Below are 22091 nucleotides of genomic sequence, written 5' to 3'. Positions count from 1 at the left end.
CTGTCACTGGACCATCCATTGACATTTCCAATGTGGTGGCAGCATTAATACTGCTAGCAAGCCATGACTCTGAGGCATCAGCCTTGTTTCCCAAAAAGCAACCTGCCCCACCCTCCTACACACAGTACACAAGAAACCACCGGAGTTTTCAAAAACTGTGTAGAACTGGAGTTGGACGGGGCCACAGAGGCCATCTTGTACAAACCCCTGCTCAATGTAGGTATCAAGCTGAAACATCCCTGAGAAGTGTTTGTCCAGCCGCTGCTTAAAGACTGCCAGCCGATTCCACTGCTGAACTATTACTGTAAAAAAATTTTTCCTAATATCCAGCCAGTATCTTTCTGCCCGTAATTTAAACCTTTCATTGCAGGTCCCATTCTCTGCTGCCATCCCTGCCCTCCTCTAAGTGACAGCCTTATTGCATAAAGGGTCTGCTTCTCAAACTAAAAGCATAATTTGAATGCTTTGGGCTCAACTGAGGGAGTTGTTTGGATCCCATCACCACCAAGTATTTAAATTTGAGCATCAGTGGCAGATAGATCTTCACCCAAACACTTAATAGGAAAAATCATTTTTATCCACATCTAAATGAGATTCTCAAAAGACGAGCAAGCCTTATGGAACATTCTATAGTGCTGTGTACATGTGTTAAAAAGACCATATTCCTGATAGACAGCAATGCTACATTTACCCAGAAGAGTATCTTGAGAAGGACCTCATCATCTGTAGCTGTAAGGAGCCAATATGACTCTTGTAGGAATATTCTCCCAGGTACTCAGCCCAAATTTCTATATTTTATGGCAATATAAAGCTCCAACTCGTTAGCCTAGAGGAAAGGTTGCAAATACACTTGTGTAGTAATTGGTAATTCTCTGGAATTTACAATATTTTGCAAAGATGCAATTGAGAGCTCTGAATAGTATCTACTCAATCACTCTGTTGGATTCCACAATCCAGCCGCACAAGATATTAACTGATCTTTGCTTTGTTCCCCTTCCCAGCTGACCCTGCAGATTCTGGGATAGTTGATACCCAGAGGGTGCATGGACTAACAGCCACAGGGACTGGGAAGCCTGCAATGAAGAGGGGGCAAGACAAAAGCACCCTTTCCCATCTGTTAGCAGAAGGCTGATTTTTGCCCTTCCTCTCCTCTGTACAGCACCCTAGTCCCATGCATCTATTGTTCCATGTAAGACCTACAACCCCAGTTTTCCCAAGGTCAGAAAGAGCTGCTAGGAGGACAGGACCAAGGAAAACAGCTCTGACTGATCAGTGAGCACAGATTGCTGTATCCAACTTAATGGGTCCAACAGTAGTTAAGACTTCTTTCCTCTTGTCCTATTTGGCTTCTAAAGTCCTTGGCAACAGCATGTGGAAAGCAGCTATCTCAGCAAACAGATCTCGTTGTTGCTGTATAACAGGTATACCTTTTAGCTAGCGTACCCCAGGAGACCAAGAAATGGTAGCTCTTCTCTTTCTCAGTCTCTAGAGAGGTATGGTAAAAGGGCTCAAGGCAGCCCTGGAGGCTTCCAGCCCTTGTGCTATCCAGTCGGAGTCAAGGTTGATGTCATTTCCAGATGCTCAATGGCCAAGCAGAGTAGGGTAAATCACAGGTAGCAGAAGAATAGCAAGCAATCTTCAGCCAAAACTCCCTATGTTTGTTAATAAATATAACTTCAAGAAAAACAACAACACATTACATACTTATCAAAGTGTTTTATTAGCCCATTTTATAAAACAATGTAGTGTAAATGGTGTTATGAATGAAGGTGAAAAGTTTTAAAAGTGACTAAAGCCTTTGACTTCTGTTTTGCTGCAGAATGCAGCACGAACAGCGTCCTCTACTTCAGTATTCCATTTCAATACTCATACCCAGTGCTAGAAGAGTTTCAAGGATCTTGTCACCTAGCAACTGTGATGCTGGTGCTCAAGAATTTAAAATATTTTCCCCTCACATTCTAGAATAATTTAAGTTTAAAGATATATTACCAAATTGATGGATATCAACATAAAGCATTAAAGAGCAAAGATCCCAAGCAACTGAGTATAAAAAAATTATGGAAGCATTTTGAATTAGTCGGTGTGGGTAACTCATAATTAGCACTACTTGTTTGTTTCATTATAATTCAAAAGGGCTGATGGTAGGGCTAATACCTTGATGGAAGCACAGTAACTTGTTGGACTCCAAATACCATGTTTTGGTTTTCAAAACACGACTTCCAAAACCTTAATTCAGGTGGGAACACGCAAAAACAAAACAAAACACCGAAGCAGCCAGAAAATGAAGCATTTTAACAAGCATCTGAATAAGGCCCTTTAGACAGCTTTAAATGTGTATTAAACCCCTTCATTTTCCCGTAACAGGTTAAGAGGTCGAGAGATATATCGTCTGCGAGGGTGAGGATACTGGAGATTGGCAGTGTCAGCATCACAAGAGTGCTCTATCAGAGGAGGAGGAGGTAGGAGCTGGGCATAACTGGACCACCTTGATCCAGCCCGTGGGGAATCCAGAGGGGGAAAGAAATACCTGAAAACAATTAAGACAGGAACACCAAAAAAAAAAAAAAAAAACAGAAGAAAGAGAAAAGTAGTAAATACAAGGAGAACCAAAGGGGAGAGACACATGCTGGAAAAAAAGGCTTTAGTAAATCCATGCTGAAAAAGAAAAAAAAAAACAAGATACAATGGCAAAAATAAAGTCCCCAATTAAAAAAAAAGTTGTTTGTGGAAGCGTGGAAATTGTTCCTTAAGAATACAGTCACATGGGATAATATATTTCAGAAAGGAATAAGTTAATTCCTAACAATTATAAACACCTTTGCTTATTCACTTTTTAAAACTATGCAACTCATTAACATAGCTTTTAGTAACACTTCCAGGAAAGAGGCACACATCAATTATGCATGTACATAGGCTGTATTTCCATCCAGTTTAGATTAGCTTTACTGCACATTTTTTAGAAGAGATGTAAAAACAGGTTGTTTTTACAATGCTTAGATTTCCACAATATACAAAAAAATAATCCCTTTCTACTGAAATACAATCTGCGTGCATATTTACATATTTGTGGAGAAAACATCAGAAAAAAGCCCAAACCTCTACTAAATTAACCACTTAAAAGAATTATGCCATGTCATTTCTTTTCTCCTCCACTTTTTGAGACTTACCCGTAATATTAAAGACACCAGTTTGTAATTTTTCTCATCTTTGGAAATTTAGAAAAAATTACATAGCAATATGGCTAAGCTAGTAAAATTTAGAGACATGACATTTTAAAAGCTACGTTTACATGTCAAACAAGGTAGTTCCTTGCCATGTCCTACCAAATGTTGCCATGTCCTGCCAGATATTTCAGTTTATTTCAGGGCAAAAGCACAGTCATTACAAAGGATGCAAAGCTTGAAGCAATGGATAACAATTCCCAGAGCAACTTGCAAATATTCATTTGGAGGGGGTTCACCACCACAATACTATGATGAGAGGGAGTTCTATTCTTCCATGGAATCATGCCCCAGGAACATGCAGCCATTAGCTAAAATCATTCTAACAGTACAATACAATGCAAAATTATTCCACTCTAAGCCCACTGAAATCAATAGGCTTTGACTGGAGCAACTCCGCATAGGGTTGCACTGCTAGTCAACTATGGTATTTTTTCCCTTTGAAATAGTACTTAAAGGTGAAAAAATACCAAACTAAATGTAAAATACCAACTGTACATGCATCAAATTACAATGTTGTTCACATTGTTTAAGCATTCTTTGTGCATTACAAATTCATTAACAAAATTGTAATGTTGGGTATCTAATTGAACACTTCAAGATGCAGAACAACCAAATAGAAGAAATTTAATGAAAACCAACTGACTTCAGTGGCTTTGCACTAGGATTTTCTCTCTTGTCACTTTAGGATACAAGGATAGTAATCCTCTCTTAATCCCTCCCACCTCCATCAGTTTTTTGGGGGGGAGGGAAACTGTCTCTGCAAGAGGGATATTTTTTTCAACAGTTCCAACAAAATCATACTGTACTGGCTAGTAGAATTCATACTACAGTGCTTTTTAAAAAGAGCCTTTTGATTTGCATTTAGTAGTAGGCAGACTGCTGGTGTCTTGGGAAGAGATCAAACGGCGTTGGGGAGGGGAAAAAGGAGTTCGCTTTCCATTCCTGTGTGCATGCAACAAGCAGCAAAACAGCAAAGTTACTCCAGTTAGCTTGGTATCAGCTGTGCTTTCTGTTAAAGGACATAATACAAATGAAGAAGGAAAAATGCATCACAATTTTAGACACACATGTGGTTATAAGCACAATAAGAATACTGTAAAGCAGTATTTAATAGGTTTATTAAGTTTTAATCTTTTGAATCACTTTATTACTTTCCTGTTAAACACAATGATGATTTTGATCTTCAAAAATGTTAGTAGTGTTACTAGAGTTTACCAACAAAGTACTAAACACTGAGCCCTAAAATGCTAACTAGTAGTGTATCCTACCAGTGTTTCTAGTAGTCAGCATTTACATTTGTACTGACAAAATCTAGAGGGTATTAATTGGAACATATCCATTTTTGTCCTGCTTTCCCTTTTTGTTTAGTTTGAAAATCCTATAACTGCACAAACCTAAACATCTCAGATGCTCACTTTTTCTCACTGCAGAGCTAGCGTTCATTACTTCATCTAAAAAGACAGTTTTACCATCTTAAGGGGACAATTTAACACAAACCTGCCATTTAGCTGACAGGAGTAAAGTCTTATCATCCAGTTACTGGGTGCAGTGTTTCTTTATAAATGGGGTGGGGGATCAGATCAGTTGCGGCACACTCCAAAACAGGAAAGTTAGCCAGTTGTCCTCAATAGCTGGCTGCCTTTGAGTTTCACATAGAAAGGATTAGCAGCTGACAAGCCACACTTTCTCTGCCCTTTCTCTACCCAACCACCATCATGTTGCACAGATTGCAACAAGGGAAGCTAGAATGCCCAGTTGCAAAAAGGACTGTGAAGTTTGTCAACCTTGGGACCAAGAGTTGTACCTTTGTCACTAGGACATAAGCATGACCACTTTAAAACAGAAGCTAGCCTTCATGCTTTGTGGCAAAAATCCTGGAAAATACACTGACACTGTAGCATGTGCTTCGGGTTGAGTCCATCGAATGCCAATAGTATGATTGCATCCAAATTCCAGGGTTCCTTTCAGAGTCAAGTTTGTAAGGGCAGGGAAAGGCCTCAAAGGCTTTGTAGCTTTCAGCGCACAAGTGGTTGTGAAACACTGCTGAAGAACTGGATGTAAGGAGGGTCTTGCTCCCAAGAAGTCTCAGGAAGTGGCAGAGGACAAGTCAAAGAGACCTTGGTTGAGGAGCAACAGAATAATCAGTGATTTCAAGGTGTTACAGAGTAACAAGAAGCAGACCATATTTCTGAAGTACTCAAAGGTCTCAACATTTGTAGGATATGAATAATAACTGATAGAAAATGTTTCATCTGTTATACATCTCACAGCAATGTTAGCAGGACTAGAACAGATGAACCACCTGCTAGCTATTGATGGAGTATTTTTACTAATAAATACACATATGAAAATGAGACTCAAGACAGTAAGACTAATTTTTAGAGGGGGGGGGAGAATTAAACCACAAAACACTCTACCTGCCAGCAGATGTCCCATTGACTGAATTCTGGAGACTTGGATTGGCTGTGCCCAAAGGAGCATTAAAAACTCCCTGCTGACTGGAACTAGCGTTGACTGGACTTCCATTACCTTTCAGAATTCCAGTGCACTTCCAATTGTCCATGTAGTTAGCTGGGAGGGGGGAGGACAACAAGCACATATCTCAGTTAAATCAGCTTTTGCTTAAACTATACTTCGGCTTCCATATTGAAGTCATAACATACTGTCCTTTAAAGACTTTTTTTTAAATTGCCGTAGCTTGTCCAAAGGAAACAAGCAGCAAATTGTTACGACATATATAACTATTCCTAAGTGGCTTACTATCACTGGGACTCATGCTCTCAGAGAGAAAAAAGAAACCACTGTTGCTCTATAACAACTCAGCCTGCTCAAGTCATTTAGCTATTTTTAAAGCAGTAGCTCCTCATTTATTCTGACAGCTGTTCACCTCTCTAGCCTCATTAGGAAAAAATAACTCATGTCAAAAATTGCTGAGGGAAAAAAGCCAACAACAGATCAATGCTTGGACTTTCAAAAGGATACGGTATCTCACCAAAGACTCCTGAGTAAACTTAGCATAAGAGAACATAAGAGAAGCCAATGTTGGATCAGGCCAATGACCCATCTAGTCCAACTCTCTGTCACAAAGTGGTCAAAAATACCAGGTGCCATCAGGAGGTCCATCAGTGGGGCCAGGACACTAGAAGCCCTCCCACTGTTGCCCCCCCCCCAAGCACCAAGAATACAGTGCATCGCCTGACCCAGCCTGTGAGTTCCTATCTATACCTTGCAGCTAATAGCCACTGATGGACCTCTGCTCCATATGTTTATCCAGTTCCCTCTTGAAGCCGTCCATGCTTGTAGCCGCCACCACCTCCTGTGGCAGTGAATTCCATGTGTTAATCACTCTTTGGGTGAAGAAGTACTTCCTTTTATCCGTTCTAACCTGACCGCTCAGCAATTTCATGGAGTGCCCACGAATTCTTGAATTGTGAGAAAGGGAGAAAAGTACCTCTTTCTCGACCTGCTCTATCCCATGCATAATCTTATAAACCTCGATCATATCATGGCGGCAGTCATGGGATAAGAGGATGGGTTCTCTTATGGATTAAAAACTGGTTAAGTGACAGGAAGCAAAGAGTAGGAATCAACAGATAGTTCTCACCATGGAGTAAAGTAAGCAGTGGGGTCCCATAAGGATCAGTACTGGGACCAATACTATTTAATTTATTCATCAGTAATCTGGAACTGGGGGTGAGTAGTGTAGTGGCCAAGTTTGCAAATGACACCAAATTATTCAAGATGGTGAAAACCAAGGCTGACTGCGAAGAGCTCCAAGAGGACCTCCACAAACTGGGTTAACGTGAATGACAATGTAGCAAATGAAGTTCAGTGTTGATAAGTGTAAAGTGATGCACATTGGGACAAAATATCCCAACTTCAAGTATAGGCTACTGGGGTCTGAACTTGCTGAAACTGAGGGGAAAAAAGATCTTGGGGTTGTAGTGGATAGCTCCATCAAAGTGTCAACTCAGGGTGTGGCGGCAGTGAAAAAGGCAAACTCTATGTTAGGGATTATTAGGAAAGGGATTGAGAATAAATCAGTTGGTATTGTACTACCCCTGTACAGATCTATGGTGTGGCCTCATTTGGAATACTGTATACAGTTCTGGTCCCCATGTCTCAAAAAGGACATTGTTCAGATGGAAAAAGTGCACAGGAGGGCAAGCAAGATGACTGGGGGAGCTGGAACACCTTCCTTATGAGGAAAGGCTGAAGAGTCTGGGTCTTTAGGAGTTTAGGAGAGAGAAAACTAAGGGGGGACATGATAGAGGTTTATAAAAGTATACAAGGGATGGAGAGAGTTCACAAAGATAATTTTTTCTTCCTCTCCCAAAATACTAGCACTTGAGGGCAGCCAACGAAACTGATGGGCAGTAGGTTCAGGACAGACAAAAGGAAATACTATTTTACACAGAGAGTGATTTAAATATAGAATTCACTGCCAGAGGATGTAGTGATGGCCACAGGAATAAACAGCTTTAAAAGGGGATTAGACAGATTCTTGGAGGATAAGTCTATAATGGCTACTAGCCAAGGTGACTGAGGGGAACCTCCACATTCAGAGGCACTAAACCTTGGAATATCAGAGCCAGGAGGCAACATCAGGCGAAGGCCTCTGCCTCTATGCCCTGTTGTTGGCCATTCAGAGAACTGACTGGCCACTGTGTGAGACAGGATGCTGGACTAGATGGACCATTGGTTCTTATGTGGGACAGTTTTCATCCACAGAGCACAAAAGACAATAAAGCCCCAAAGGCTTTCCTGCTAAATCTCCCATCCTCAGAATTCAAAATAAGAGAAGGCCTCTCTCATCCACAGGTTAAAAAGGAACATGCAAACTAAACCTAAATATCTATGGGATCTGTATACCAGTTTGGGAATGTAGATTTCCCCTTTCTACAGTAGCAAGACAAAATAATCCAGTGTATTATTTAGATTTCGTTTTCAGTATCACAATCATTCCAATTTAAAAAATTAAACTATTGAAGATTTCTGTTTACTCATGAGAATCGGTTTTCTGACTGCACCTGTTATGGTCAGACTGTAACCACTGCAGAAATACATCAAGAATTATGCAGACAATGAACACACACTGCCAGGAAGTTCCATCAAAAGAATTTTGTATTTTGAGAATTCTGAGGGCTTTTAAAGGCATGTTTATGCATTACATCATGGCTCTCTCACCTTTCCACAGCCTTACACAACCATCATCTCCTGATGAGGCAAGCACTGTGCCTGTAATGTTCCAGCTTACACGCCAAACTTGGGAATTATGGTTATCAAACTGAGCCACTAACTGAACTTCGAATTTTGTCAGTCCGGATGAAGCAGTCAGTTCTTTTCTATTGAAAAAGCAAGCATTCTGTGGTGAACATGAAAGCACAGTCTGCTTAAAATGTATGCATCTCAGACATTTATATTAATTAAAAATACTTATTATAGGGAAGAAGCTCCAAAATTCTAAACAGCAGAACACTGAACGGAATGTAGTCTTTTCCATTTGCATGATGGCATTACAATGGATTTGGTATGCAGGGCATTCACAAACTTGATAGATTTGTAACCCTAAGAACAATTTATTTCACACTTCAAAGAAAAAACTTACAAAAATCTCACACATGACAATCAGTGCAATTTGAAGAACACTTTCCCAAAATTAAGCCCCATTGAATAGACCTGCTTAGGATGGTTCTGAATATTTCCTATAAAAACTCACCTGATAGGCTTTAGTGTGAAAATCCGGACATCTTTGGTAGCTACAGCTAAAATATGAAAGGACCTCCCCAGGTTCGGAGCAAATGCTATATCATGCACAGGATCTGTGACAGTCATAAGAGTTTCTGCTTTTGCATACTTCCTGAGGAACAACAGACAAACTCTTAATTTAAAAGCCAAAAAATGTCAATGCTTCCAGAAAGAAGTTTCCATTACACCCCATTATTGCTAGATTCTCACATATAATTTTTTTAAGAAATGCTTTTTAATTCTTGGAAGTTAACTAACACTAACAATATTACTGTACATCTATGATGTGGCTTTCTTTAATATATCATGTTCCAAAGCGATCAACTGATCTAATAGGGTTAACGTGATAGGGAAGTATGGGAAAAAATGAACATGTTGCAGTATAGTATATAAAGGAACTTTGTCAGCAAAGTATTACTGCTGCTAAAGGATGGGATCAGGCCGTCCTGAAATGATACATTTTAACCGTAACAGCTCTTTGCTTTACAACGAAAAAAGCTTTCAAAGTAGGGATGGGCACGAACCTAAAAATTCTGGTTCAGCTCAGGGCACAGCTTGCCATGGCCAGGAGAAAGGGGGCGGTCGCCCAGCAACGCGGGGAGAAGTAAAACCGACTAGTGAAACGGCTCGCAGCCATTTAAACCTAACAGGTCAGCTGTGGACTCGCACTGCTTAGCTGTTAGGTTTAAATGGCCTGAACAGCCGAACCAAACTAGACAAAAGTCTGGTAAATATTTGGGGAAGGCGCCTTCCCTGAGCATCAGTTCGGGGGCTCTGAACCAGGACAAGTTCATGCCGAATTCTGGTTTGTGAACCGGTTCGTGCCCATCCCTATTTCCAAGAACCTAATGTTTATTTATATTATTTCTATGTTGCCTGTTCAGAGCCCTACTCGAGTCGAGACAGTTTACAATTAAAGCAGCAACAACGTCCACAGCATACACAGGGAACACTCTTTTACTTTTGGGGGGATTTAAGTATCCCTCGTATAGTTTTTTTAAACTTTTCAGATTTTTCTGTACACCTGGGGACTACTCCAAGTGTGCAGAAAAATCTCTCTGCCCCCTAAGTGCCCCCGATGTGCGGATTTAGATATCCGCATGGAGGGGGCAACTTGGCTATTAGATATATAGATAGTGATTAGTTAATAGGTATTTTATACCAGAAAAAAATAGATATCAACTTCTGCTTTTATTTGCAAAAAAAATTCAGGTCTATATGGTGTGCATATTTTAACATTTACAGCAAAATCTGCTGACATGATAAGAATGTGCTAGAATTGGCTATTCTCTCTGCAGTAAGACTAACTTCCATACTGAAGTTTGTATTACTCAGCACTGTTATCATCAGCTGAAAATTAGAGGCTCCTTCTGGAAATACTGTGATGAGAGGACAGGATTCAAACTGCTTTAGGTGGCTGATTTTTTCACTTTCTTTGAACAGTTTCCTATCCCACAGACTATTATAAAAGTCTTTAGAGAAAACCTTCAGTTTCAAATATTTTCTGCCAAATTTGCTCACAGTTGTTTGGATCCTAGTATCCCACAGACTATTATAAATGTCTTTAGAGACAACCTTCAGTTTCAAATATTTCCTGCCAAATTTGCTCACAGTTGTTTGGATCCTAGTGTCTGACATTAAACCAATACAAAGTTAAAGCCTCACATTTTAGTATTTCAACCCTCAGAAACTTTGATACTTGACATTTATGAAAAACCAATCCTCTAACTGCATTATGAAACAATTAAGGCCATCACAAAATTCTCTCTCACCTGGTATTTTCGTTGTATTCATAAATCTGAACTTTTGCTAGGACATTTGGACTGCTGTCATCACTTCCTACAGCTATCATAGGAGCATGAGCACGACAGCTGCAATTACAAAATGAAACATATTTACAGGGAGCACTTAAGGCTATAATTCCAAAATTATTACCTGTCAAACAAGTGTACACAGTGAATTCAGATGACTCTAAAAGGGTAGCCCTATGAATGTAACATCCAAAGGTTCCTTTTAGTTCCAAGGTGTCTCTTTTAATTTTACCTTGCACAAGAAACATGCAAGCTTCTTTGGTCGCCGTTCCCCCCCCCCCCCCCCCCCCCGGGTGGTCTGAAGTCAGGCATCTCTCTTAAAGGGGGTGTACAGGCTTTGAAATGTACAGGCCCAGGAAAAGATTGGATTTACCTGTTTTGTATCTCTTATTCTTTGTAAATCAAAAGTAGTGCTGTATTGAATTCAAACCCTGCTTTGGAAGCCAAGTCTTCCTTGTGTGAGGCTCAGTGTCGAGGACTTGGGATAGCATGAATGTCTCCCCCCCCCCCCCCCGCCGCACACACACAATGCTAATTCATAAAGGGCTGGTCTCCACAGTATAGTTCCGTATATTGCATCTTAAAGTTTGGTGGCCCACATAACTGGTTCCAAGTTCAGGAGGACCTGCGTGTGTTGTGTGTATGTGTTGCCCTCTGGGCTTGGGGCTGATATTGTGGGAAATCTGCTTCCACCATTTGGCAGCCTTGATGTTGCCTCCGCAAAAGCGAGACCATCTCTTTAGCGCTCACCTGGTTTTTACCTTCTCACGGGAGGCCCATTTCATGGCTGGCTGAGTTCCAGTTCAATGCAGTTGATTTCAGTGAAACTGAAACTTCACTTCTCCTAGAATAAGCCAAACATGTCTACACCTTGAGCTGCTTATGTTGAGCCATAGAAATGGGAAGGAGAGCAGAACCGCAGCTGAGCTGGTACGAAAATGGTATATTGGGTTCCTGTTTCCTGATGAAGTGTTGAGTTAGCTTTGGCAGTCAAGACAGCGAGTCTAAACCTGCATTCAACAGGAAGCTTGCACTCTCTGAATGACTAATCTTGCATGGTCGTGGTCTTCTTTGGTACACTGTACTAACCGCGATGGAGCAAAGGCCTTAAATTAATTGTGAATGGGGGAGAGAGTATTCCATTTCAGGGGGACAATTTGAAGAGTTTGTGCATGACCCTGGCTGTACAGCGTGCCTCACTTCGAGCCTGTATATCGAATTGCTACATGAACAGAAACCACGAGCAAACTCAGGACAAATTACTGGCACAAAACAGTCCTTGTTGACACATGACCATGTACTTGAAGGATCCTTTCTTTTGGAGTTTTCCCACATCCTATGCCTGTTTCCTGTCCCATCTCGAACTGTAAATGGGATGCCGTGGGGGTGGTTGCCTTATATTTTGGTCATCCTGTGTGTCAGGAGGTTTGCTGGCTTGACAAGGACTCCCAATCAAGTTTTCGTGTCCTCATGCCAGGCACAAACATTTCGTTACTCTCAGGGTTTCTCTAGAGAGCACTGTGGCTGGTCAGATTCTGCATGCAGACCGGGCAGTAGTCCCTAAGATTGATCAACAAGTAGTTTGCATGGATGTTATGTGTCATGGGGGTTATTGCCCTCTGAGCCATGCGAGAAGCTGCCTGGAGTCATTGGAGCAGCTCATATGCCTGCCAGATGCATTGTGGAATTAAGAGCTAGAGAATGCCCCTCCTGTGGGTTTATTGTGCTTAAGAGAGTAGCCCAAAAAAAGCCTTGCACTTTTTGATCTTAAGGGTCTAGAGTGGGGAAGGGATCTTTAAAGAATCATACGTTGGACCAGTGGGCCAAACACTGACCGCTTTTATTTCTTTTCTCTATCTTGTCTCTGTGGTGTTTAGTCTTGGCATGTGGGAGGCCTCAGGCCACGGCAGTGTACAAAGTGTCTGAATACGCCCGGAGGTTTGGCGTGCCGGTGATAGCAGATGGTGGCATCCAGAACGTCGGCCACATTGCCAAGGCCCTGGCACTTGGTGCTTCCACAGGTTCGACGCTAATGTCAAATTACTTGTTTTTTTGCTCTCGGGTGCATGTCAATCCCTACAGAGAACTTCTGGCTTTTGGGGAGGAGGTTCTGCTTTTAATGGTACTGTGCTCTTTTCATGCTAGGGCATATCCTGTCCTGCAGGGGGCAGTGACTCACTAGAGAGACTGTAGCAAGTCTTACCAAGAGCACATCTGCTGTGGGAAACCCTGGTGTTTGCATCCCTGTATGTCGATCTGCGAAACCTAATTTGTGGGCAAGGTTTTAGGAGTGTGTGTGTGTGTATGGATGAATGAATGCTTCCACACTTCACATGTTTGCTGTTGGCAACAGTTGAACAGCATTTGGTGTTCTCGTCAGCATTTATAATGCCCTCAGGTCCCCTGATCCTGGAATTCCTCACCACAAGGTGAAAGGGAAACCAACATTAGCCTTGCTCTCGATACAACTGGCTTTCTGATGTTGAAGCCGGGGGAAGTAGCTACCGTGTAGCTTTTGCACAAATGGCTACTGATGTGGGAGAGGAGAACTTCTGTTTTGCAAATATCTGCGCCTCTGTAAAGAAATTGCTACCAGAACATTTCGGGCTGTCCATCCCTAAATATATTTAAGAACCAACTAATTTCAATCACGTGATGACTTGTGTGGCCCTTTGTCTGTGATGCTGCCGTCTTCAAGGACACAGGACAAGTCTACGTGATTCAAAATCAGTGGTAAAACCTGCCACTGTGTGCCAGGGCCCCTGGTCTAGCTTTGACTGAGCTGTCAAAACCCCATTCTGTCTTCTCTTTCCTGCCCCGCCACACCTCACGTTGCTTTCTTTGCTTGGCTGTAGTGATGATGGGGTCCCTGCTGGCCGCCACCACAGAGGCTCCGGGGGAGTATTTCTTCTCTGACGGGATCCGACTGAAAAAATACCGGGGCATGGGGTCACTTGACGCCATGGACAAAAACCTTGGTAGTCAGAACAGATACTTCAGGTGAGAAGGGTTCGGCTTTGTATAAGAGCTACTGGGGAATGTAAAGCTGGTGATGTACAAGCAGGATAAGTGCATGAAGACTGAGGAAAAGGCCTGTAACCCTGATAGACCAAGCCGCTAGAGCTTTGTCACAACCAGTGTTCCCTCTAAGCTTTCCCCCTTCGGTCACTCCTTAAAGCAGTGGTATGCACTCTGCGACTTGTGGACAGCAACATTTACAGTTGCCATCAACCAAAAGAGGCATATGTACTTCTATCCCTGGGATGAGGTCTGCACCTCAGGAAGCCTGCAGTTTACCCATTCCTTCAGCAGCAGCTTTTTCAAGGTGGGAACCACCTGCCAACAACAAGCCCTTCCAGGCAAGGGCCTTGCCCACTTTCCTGAGCTATGGGGCAAGTGACACATAGGGTAACAGAGCACAGAGGTATGTCAAAGAGCCACATATGGTTCCCAAGCCGCTGGGTGAGTACCACTACCCTAGAGTCTCAAGGGAAGTAAGAACGTACCTTGAAGGATTCCACGAAATACAACTGCAGCTTAGTTTACATGAGATTTCATGCTGAAGGGACCACTGACTAAGATTCATAACATCTGGAGCTTCATATATCCTAACAACGCCATCTGCTGAACATGTTGCTAACATAAGACCCATATGCTTGGGAGCAAACTTTACATCTGTAACTGATGTCCTACTGTCCACCAGAGTAGTCCTCTTCACCTAAATAAAAACACAGCATTATTTCTTGATGAATTATGGATTAAATAAAATTGGATACTGGTGAACAGCAACGAACAATACAACAACTTATAACCAGGATGACACACCCTTAGGTTGGGGAAAATGTTATAAAAACAGACTAATAAATATTTATATTAGAAATTTTTCAAAATACAAAATGAAGAAGAAGAGTTGGGTTTATACCCTGCCCTCCACTTGGCATCTCAGAGCAGTTTACAATCTCCTTCCCTTCCTCTCCCCACAACAGACACCCTGTGAGGTAGGTGGGGCTGAGAGAGCTCTGAGAGAACTGTGACTGACCCAAGGTCAGCCAGCTGGCTGCATGTGGAGGAGAGCGAATCAAACCTGGTTTCCCAGATTAGATTCCACCTCTCTCAACCACGATACCAAACTGTCTCTGCAGGAAAAGAAGTATTCTCATTTGATATTATGAGATGGGTCAACTGAAATATTTTCTAGCCCAAATATTTTCTAGCCCAAGAGAAATGCCAAGGACAGAAAATAAAGAGTAAACTAGTTGGCTGTTACATGCATTACAAAATCAGCACAATGGGCCCACCCACAATTACTACTGTCTCACAGGACTCCCCAGATACTGGACTTTGTAAATTAACTGAAGGAAAAATTGAAAGACAGGGAAAGGACGGAATGGCAGCCTCTGATAGGAAAGAGCTGGAAAATCCCTACGCATAAACCAAATACCATGTTCAAAAACATATATTCTGTGCTCCTGCCACCTACTTGCAAGCAATGTGATCTCAATTATATTTATTTATTTATTTATTTATGCTTTCAATTTAATACCCCGCTCTAATCCCATAGTTGGGGTCTCTGAGCGGCTTACAAGTTGCCTGGTGCTAATCACCGTTTCTGTCCCTAACTACGGGCACACAATGTATAGGGGAGAGGGATCTCCTACCAGCACCCCCTCTGTGGTGGTCATGATGTTCTCTCTGTCGGCGGTTCGGCTTGGTCAGGCGAGACTCGGGACCCAGCGGAAGCATCTTTATCTCCGGCGCTCGGTGGTGGTGCGCTCCTCCAGACGCGCAACTTCGCCTGCTTCCGGCCCAGCTCTGTCCTTTCTGGCTCCGCTGGGCTGGTGCTTGGCACCTGCGCACGCCCCCTCGACCTTCACAGCAGCCGTCGGTGTGTTCCTCCTTCGCCACCAGGGATCGTTCTGCTGCACAGCTCCCGATTGCGCCCGCCTGCTGCCGCCATGCCGCCGCCGTCCACGCCAGGATCTCCGCCGCCGCCGTCATCGTCGTCGCCTTTTGCCGCCGCTGCCGCCGTCCTGGACCAACCACACAGGGTGCCCCCCATCCTTCTAAGGGTGGGTACCCATTTACCTACTTGCAATTAAGTTGTTTTCGAGACCGCTGGGTAGGCGGGAGCTGGGGTGAAGGGAGCTGGTACTCGAACAGCCATAGTGGCTGTTCGGTGATGTTACAATGCAGGCACTTAACTGCCTGCGCCACCGCCCCCTGGTTCCCAGAAGAACTACAGTTCTGAGAAACCCATGCAGAGAAAGCAAAGCAGATTGCCAACTGGGGTGGAAGGAGGGGAGAGTTAAGGCAGAGAATGAATTTTCCCATGAACCTTTCAAGTATAAATCTGTGTAGCGAAAAAGAGAGGCTTAAAGGTTAAGTGTGAATCCACTCATAAGACTTATTTATTTATTTTATACCCTGCCCTCCCTGCCAAAGCAGGCTTAGGTTGGGTTACAAAAGATAAAACATGGTGCAAGCCCTCCGTGAGTCTCAAATGGAATAGCAGTTACAAATAATGGATGATGTTTGAACAAATAAGCAAGGTGATAAGTGAAAATTTACAGGTACTAATATAAAGTTATAGAAACATGTGAAGAACAGCCAGTCAAAATTTCTAGGGTCCTGTGAAGCTATTAGAGATTGTAGTTATTAAGGAAATCCAAGTCTCTGTTTAAGCCAGGATGATTTAAGACTTTAAACAGAGTTTAAAGGTTCATGGCAGAATTCAATCTCTGCCTCAATCTCCTCCTCTTCTCCTTCTTGTAATCTCCCCCCTTAAATAAGAATGTCAGTTTGATCTCCACATATCTGAACAATTCAACTGTGACTCATGAAAACACAGAGAAATAAATGCTGTTAGTCTTTAAGAGGCCACTGGACTTTTGCTTTATTTTGCTGTGAATATCAAAACAGTGACCCTTTTCCAATTATCATTGATAGGTCCAAAAAAAACAACAACCCATACACACACACTTTGACAGAGTGAAGTGGGAAAGCCATATTTTCCTTGTAAGCACAAACCTTTTAGTTCTTTGTGTCTGGTGCTACCTTTCTGATCAGTATGAGGGCCTGCCACCTTTAAAAAAGGGAATCATTTTGTACTTGGTATTTTTAAAAAACCCTAAGTTTACAGGTTATCACAAAAAATTTTCAATTCATCAACAGCAGCAAAATAATTCCAGAGATGGAATGAGTGTAAAACCCACCAGATATTCACATTTCAAACCTTACCCAATGACTCTGTCCTCGCAGTTTATCGTTTGATTCTCCTACTATTTCTTCCCATACAGCAGCCGTTCTGTCAAAAGAGCAGGATGCCAAGACCTGTCCAAACTCTGGATGCGCCCATGTCACACGCCACACAGAGCCACTGTGCGTCTGTAAGATTAAAAACTTGGAATTTACACACTAAACACTACAGTACCGAATATTTGAATTTATGTAGCTATTCAAGCTTTGACAGGAAAATGCCATAACAATACATATTAAACAAAAAACCTCAATCTCTTTAGAGAACCTATTTTGTCAAATTTGTTTCCAAAGCAAAATGTTACAAACACATTTGTACTAGCTATACAGTTCAATGGATGAATAAGGTCTAAGGCCATGTTTGCATAATGTTCCACACGGACTCTGCGGGTATGTATCTCATATGTTAAATAAGAGTGCCAGAGAGGCAAAAAGATATTTGTAGTTCTTATCTACTATATTTTGTTTCATTCATTACTCCAAGAATTTCCTAATTGTTGTGACCAGACCAAATGTACCACCAGTTGCCTTTCCTTGTGCCTTCTATGTAGTGGGCATAGACTCACACTCAGCCATTGTGAAGTTGTGCAGAGGAAGAAATGTATATTACTAGGGGCTACTGCCTTTGTCAACTGGAGTCTTATCTTATTCTAGCAAGAGACATTCAGAAAAGCTGGATACAGAAGCAAGGCTGAAAAAAGACTACAGAGCCAAGAGACACTGAAACAACTAAAGAGTAACCTTTCTCTTTCAAAGATTTCCCAAAAGCAATGGTGGTAACCAGAAAGAGACAGTAATCAAATCAGAGGGTTTCTTGAGAATGTCTGCATGTCATGTTGAAAAGAAGAGGCAATAGCACTGAACAGGGATTCACAAATATAGAGTGGTTACTCTGCCTCTGTGAAGCTTACCTGCTGTGGGAACTTTCTGGCTATATCAAGAACATGACTAGCCATGCTGGATCAGACCAGTGGACCATCTAGTCCAGCATCCTGTTTTATATGATGGCCAACCAGCTCCTATACTATACTCTGATAAAGCAGAGGCAAAATGCATAGGGGTCGTAAAGTCTAATATTTTTTTCCCACTCCACCAATCTTTTTGTTTTCTACTCTGACAAGCCAGTTGCCATTGACTCATTCTTCCCCTCTCATCAGCCCTTTGCATGCACTGAGGACTTGGGGTGAAGAGAGAGAATGCTGAGCTCTGAAGCGGGCATAACTTGTCCGGGATACACATGGCTTCTGCCTGCTCTGCAGTTCTATGCAGCATAGGATACTGTGACACTACGCATCATAACACAATTTGAGCCTAGTGTCACCTTTAAGACCAACAAAATTTTATTCAAAATATAAGCTTTCATGTCCACGCACACTACTTCAGATACAGTGGACTCAAACTTTGTTCTGCCGCTTCAGACCAACACTGGCTACCCACCTGAAACCACCCATTACAGCCTTTGAAACAGGTAAAATCTGCTTTCTACAGAGTTGAATATGATATCAGAGACATCCCACCCCCAAGGTTTTGTAATTCACAGAAATCTGGTGAAGCAAATCTGTGTGTTCCTATTTATCCGGCAACTGACCCTAGCAATCAGATTTATGATGATCTGGATTATGAAAATAAAGACTGAAATTTGCAATGTGCGCAATCTGTATGCACGCAGGGGAGAGTGCTGCAAATTTAAGTGATAAATAAATATATGTTTCACTTCAGACAGACTCTGAAAATTCCAGCCCATCACTTTGGCTCAATGCATCATTATATAAACTGCCGCAACATTAAAAAAATAAAGGAATCAACATGTGTAGGGAGCCCCAATACTAGAATTACACTTTAAGCACAACATGTTCCCTTTATGGTGACTTCTCATCCCTAATACCATTCTACGTAACTCCAAGCTATTGCCAGGGTCAAACCCTTACCTTCCAGCTAGCCGTACAATGCCACTCTCCATTTTCACCTTTGTCCCATACCTATTAAAAAAATCAAATAATTATGCACAGGAACAACCCCATAAATTATGGCTTGTGAAAACGCCAAAAAGAACTCCAGCTGAAATCCTATACATATTTACTTAGGAGTAAGCCATACTGAACTTGGTACAGCTTTCTTCTGATAAAGATGCAGAGAGTTAGTCTGAAGTTTAAAGTGGAATTAGACATATCTATAAGGTTCCAATTATTTTGAATGCTGTATTTTCCTTGCTGAAAATTATAACCCCAAAGTCAAATGACTGATTTGAATTTGCATAATTACTTTACAGAATGTTACATAAACATGTCACAAAACCATATGGATGCTATGAAGGGACCTTGGATGTTAACTTGAATCCCAACTCAGACATAATCTTGGGTCAGTCACTCTTGCGTAGCCTACGTTTCAGGAATGCTTTAACTACAAAATGGAGAAGATATACACAGCTTCTTAAAGGAAGAATAAAAATGTAATAGACAACAATTCCATTCATAAAAGGAGCAGGAAGCAGCTGAATATGAAAATTCTAATGTAAACAACTGCTCATAGTGAAATGTGTACAACTACATAATAACCTGCAATGCTCTTCTCCATAACTGCTTCTCCAGTATTGCCTTTCGAATCTGTTTACTCTGAGAAATTTTAAGTTCGATAGTACTGTAACTGTTCAACAATACAGCCATGCTTATTAAAAGGATGAGTATGTGCATGCTTGTTTATTTAGAAGGCGGACCACTACTTTGACTTACCTACATGCACCTATGGGGATGCTAGATACCTCATCACACATGTATTACTTTTAAATTACTATAACATCCAACCTCGTTAACTAGAAAGCTATCCACTGTTTATCATTTTTGGAGCTTTAAGTATTATTTGGCTTTTGTTTTCTGATTTTGCTGTTACAGCTACCTACGTATTTCTATTTTCATACAATCAACTACAGTTTTCAGACTTTGCCACCAAAATCACCGTCTAAACATCTGAATTAAAAAGGCACCCCCCTTGGGGCTCGTTTCGAACAACTGTGTAAGTCAGAGGCTTCCTTCTTTTTTTACCCCTTTTAACACAAAGTGACATTTTTCTTCCCTTGTAAGAATACTGATTTATAAGTGATGTCGCAGCACGACTAGTAAGGGTTACGCAGAGTAAACCCTTACTCAGCATAGACCGATCCACACACAACATAGTTATATGGCCTACTAAAAACTATGAACTAGGTCAACAGGTATTTTGGAAGGGGGAGTGCGGCGACTAGTGTCATAAAAAGGCAAGGGACTCTTCTCGCTATCCACTTTTCGTTCCCGAGGAGGCCTAAGCAGTTTCGCAAACCAAGACGGAAGAAACCTGCCCCTCCCGGGGGGGGGGGGGGTGCCCCCTTTCCCCGCACCTTCACACTCTGGTCACTGGAGCAGGTCGCCATTCGCCGCCCGTGGAAATCAAAGGAGACATCGTGGATGAGGTCGCGGTGATCGGCCGCAATGCTGCGCGCGACGAACATCCCGAGAGCCACGAGACTGCAGCAGAGTTTGTTCCCCGAAGACGAGCAAAGAGCGGTGAGTTCCTCTCGCACAGAAAGCCGCAACGCCGCACACCAGCTCAACCCCCCGTCCCCCTTGTCGGGCTCGCGTGCTCACTCGGCTACCATGAGCCGTGAATTGCCTTGTGCGCGCAGCCTCGCCTTGGAAAGAAGGCAACCAATCGTCATCCTCCTCGGCGCTTGCGCGTCTGCTCCTTTCCCTCAGGAAGCGGTAGAGGCTCCCCTGAGTAGCTGACGGGAAGTGGTCTTGCCACGCAGTGGTTCCGCGCCGACAAAAACAAAAAAAGAGAATCAACACTCTGTTCGTGCTTGCTGTCGGGTTGACGAGAGGGTTGCAGACCAACACGGCTACTTAACGGTCTTTGTCCGCAAATCCTTTGAGAGTTGTACAGGGCGTGTCCCTAAAAATCGCTGTAAGGAGATAGTTACTACCACTGGCAGAGCAGAAGAATCGATTCCGCTTTCATGCTTTCCCATTCGAACGTTTGGAAAGCATGAAAAGGCAGGCAAAGTCGTGTCACCCCTCGGCCAATAATTGTAGCAAGTATCTCCCTTTGCATCTAACTGCTTGTTAAAGGGAAGGAATGTGGGTTTTCAACAGAGCCGAAGTATTTGTATGTAATCTCACCAGAGTTCTTATTTCAGCAGGGATAGAAGGGAAAAGCTCAAGGACTAGCAAGAGGTGCCTTTTTTACAAATGCAAGTAGTAACATACAGATAACCTCTGTACTTGGCTTCTCCCTCTGAGGTGGAGGCCATCTAGCATGATCCCGCTGAAACTTAGACACTAGCAAGATGCTAGCAAATGGAGGCTACAATCCTAAACCTGTTTACCAGAGGGCTGAACTCAATGAGATTTACAATGAGAGTATACATGCCTAGTTGTGGTCAGAAGCACCCAACATTTAATTTCCTTTTACATTGGACAAAGAAGTTGATGCTTCATGTAATGCTTTTTACCAAACTTTGGCCCCGGTCACACAGCAAAGTTGTCACGGGAGAGGCACGGAAGGTGGGTGGATTATCCGGGCACGATCACACCCCAACATCTGGGAAGTGGAGCGCACCCCTGGCTTACCACCGACAATGGGCATTTAAAAACTAGTATCTCCAAGGTACTAGTAAACGTTTGCCACGGGCTGCCTCCAGATTCCCGTGGTGTGATCGTGCTGGCGTGCGGCATTCCCCTCCGGTCCCTTGTTTAGAGGGAAGGACCCGTGGTAAAACTGCACGGGGCAATTAGCCTTGCCTCCCCCCTGCAATATCCGGCCCATGTGACCGGGGCCTTTGTTTTACAGAATAAGCCCAGCTTTGTTTAGAGAGGTTTACTCATGCCTAAAATTAAAAGTTTCAATCTTTTTTGTGCATGTAAGTGCCACTGAAATCAGAGGAACTTACTTTTAAGTAAACATGCATGAGATTGGGCTGTAAAACAAAGGCAATATCTTGGAACTACGTTGGTATGGAGTAGTAGTTAAGATATGAGACTAGAATTTGGGAAAGTCAGGTCTGAATCCCTGCTTTACCATGGAA

The 22091-nt window shown here is 42.5% G+C and overlaps 1 protein-coding gene across 2 annotated transcripts; it reads right to left on the bottom strand.

Moving 5' to 3' along the window:
- Window positions 1-1728: 1728 nt before the first annotated feature.
- SEH1L (SEH1 like nucleoporin) lies at window positions 1729-20742 on the bottom strand. 2 transcript variants are annotated; one of them, XM_015414356.1, is made up of 9 exons: window positions 20409-20742; window positions 18967-19017; window positions 17021-17167; window positions 14290-14501; window positions 10745-10843; window positions 8944-9084; window positions 8412-8569; window positions 5642-5795; window positions 1729-2527 (listed from the first exon to the last, which is right to left on the bottom strand). In XM_015414356.1, exons 1-9 carry the CDS (start codon window positions 20517-20519, stop codon window positions 2338-2340), a joined length of 1263 nt encoding a protein of 420 aa, XP_015269842.1. In that variant the 5' UTR covers window positions 20520-20742; the 3' UTR covers window positions 1729-2337. The 2 variants fall into 2 exon arrangements, with proteins under 2 accessions (XP_015269842.1, XP_015269843.1); XM_015414357.1 differs by lacking the exon at window positions 1729-2527 and adding an exon at window positions 3803-4233.
- Between the last annotated feature and the right edge of the window lie 1349 nt (window positions 20743-22091).

Source organism: Gekko japonicus, unplaced genomic scaffold (assembly GCF_001447785.1).
Source record: "Gekko japonicus isolate JY-2015 unplaced genomic scaffold, Gekko_japonicus_V1.1 scaffold157, whole genome shotgun sequence".
NCBI lineage: Eukaryota > Metazoa > Chordata > Lepidosauria > Squamata > Gekkonidae > Gekko > Gekko japonicus.
This window is presented reverse-complemented; position numbering and strand designations above follow the sequence as displayed.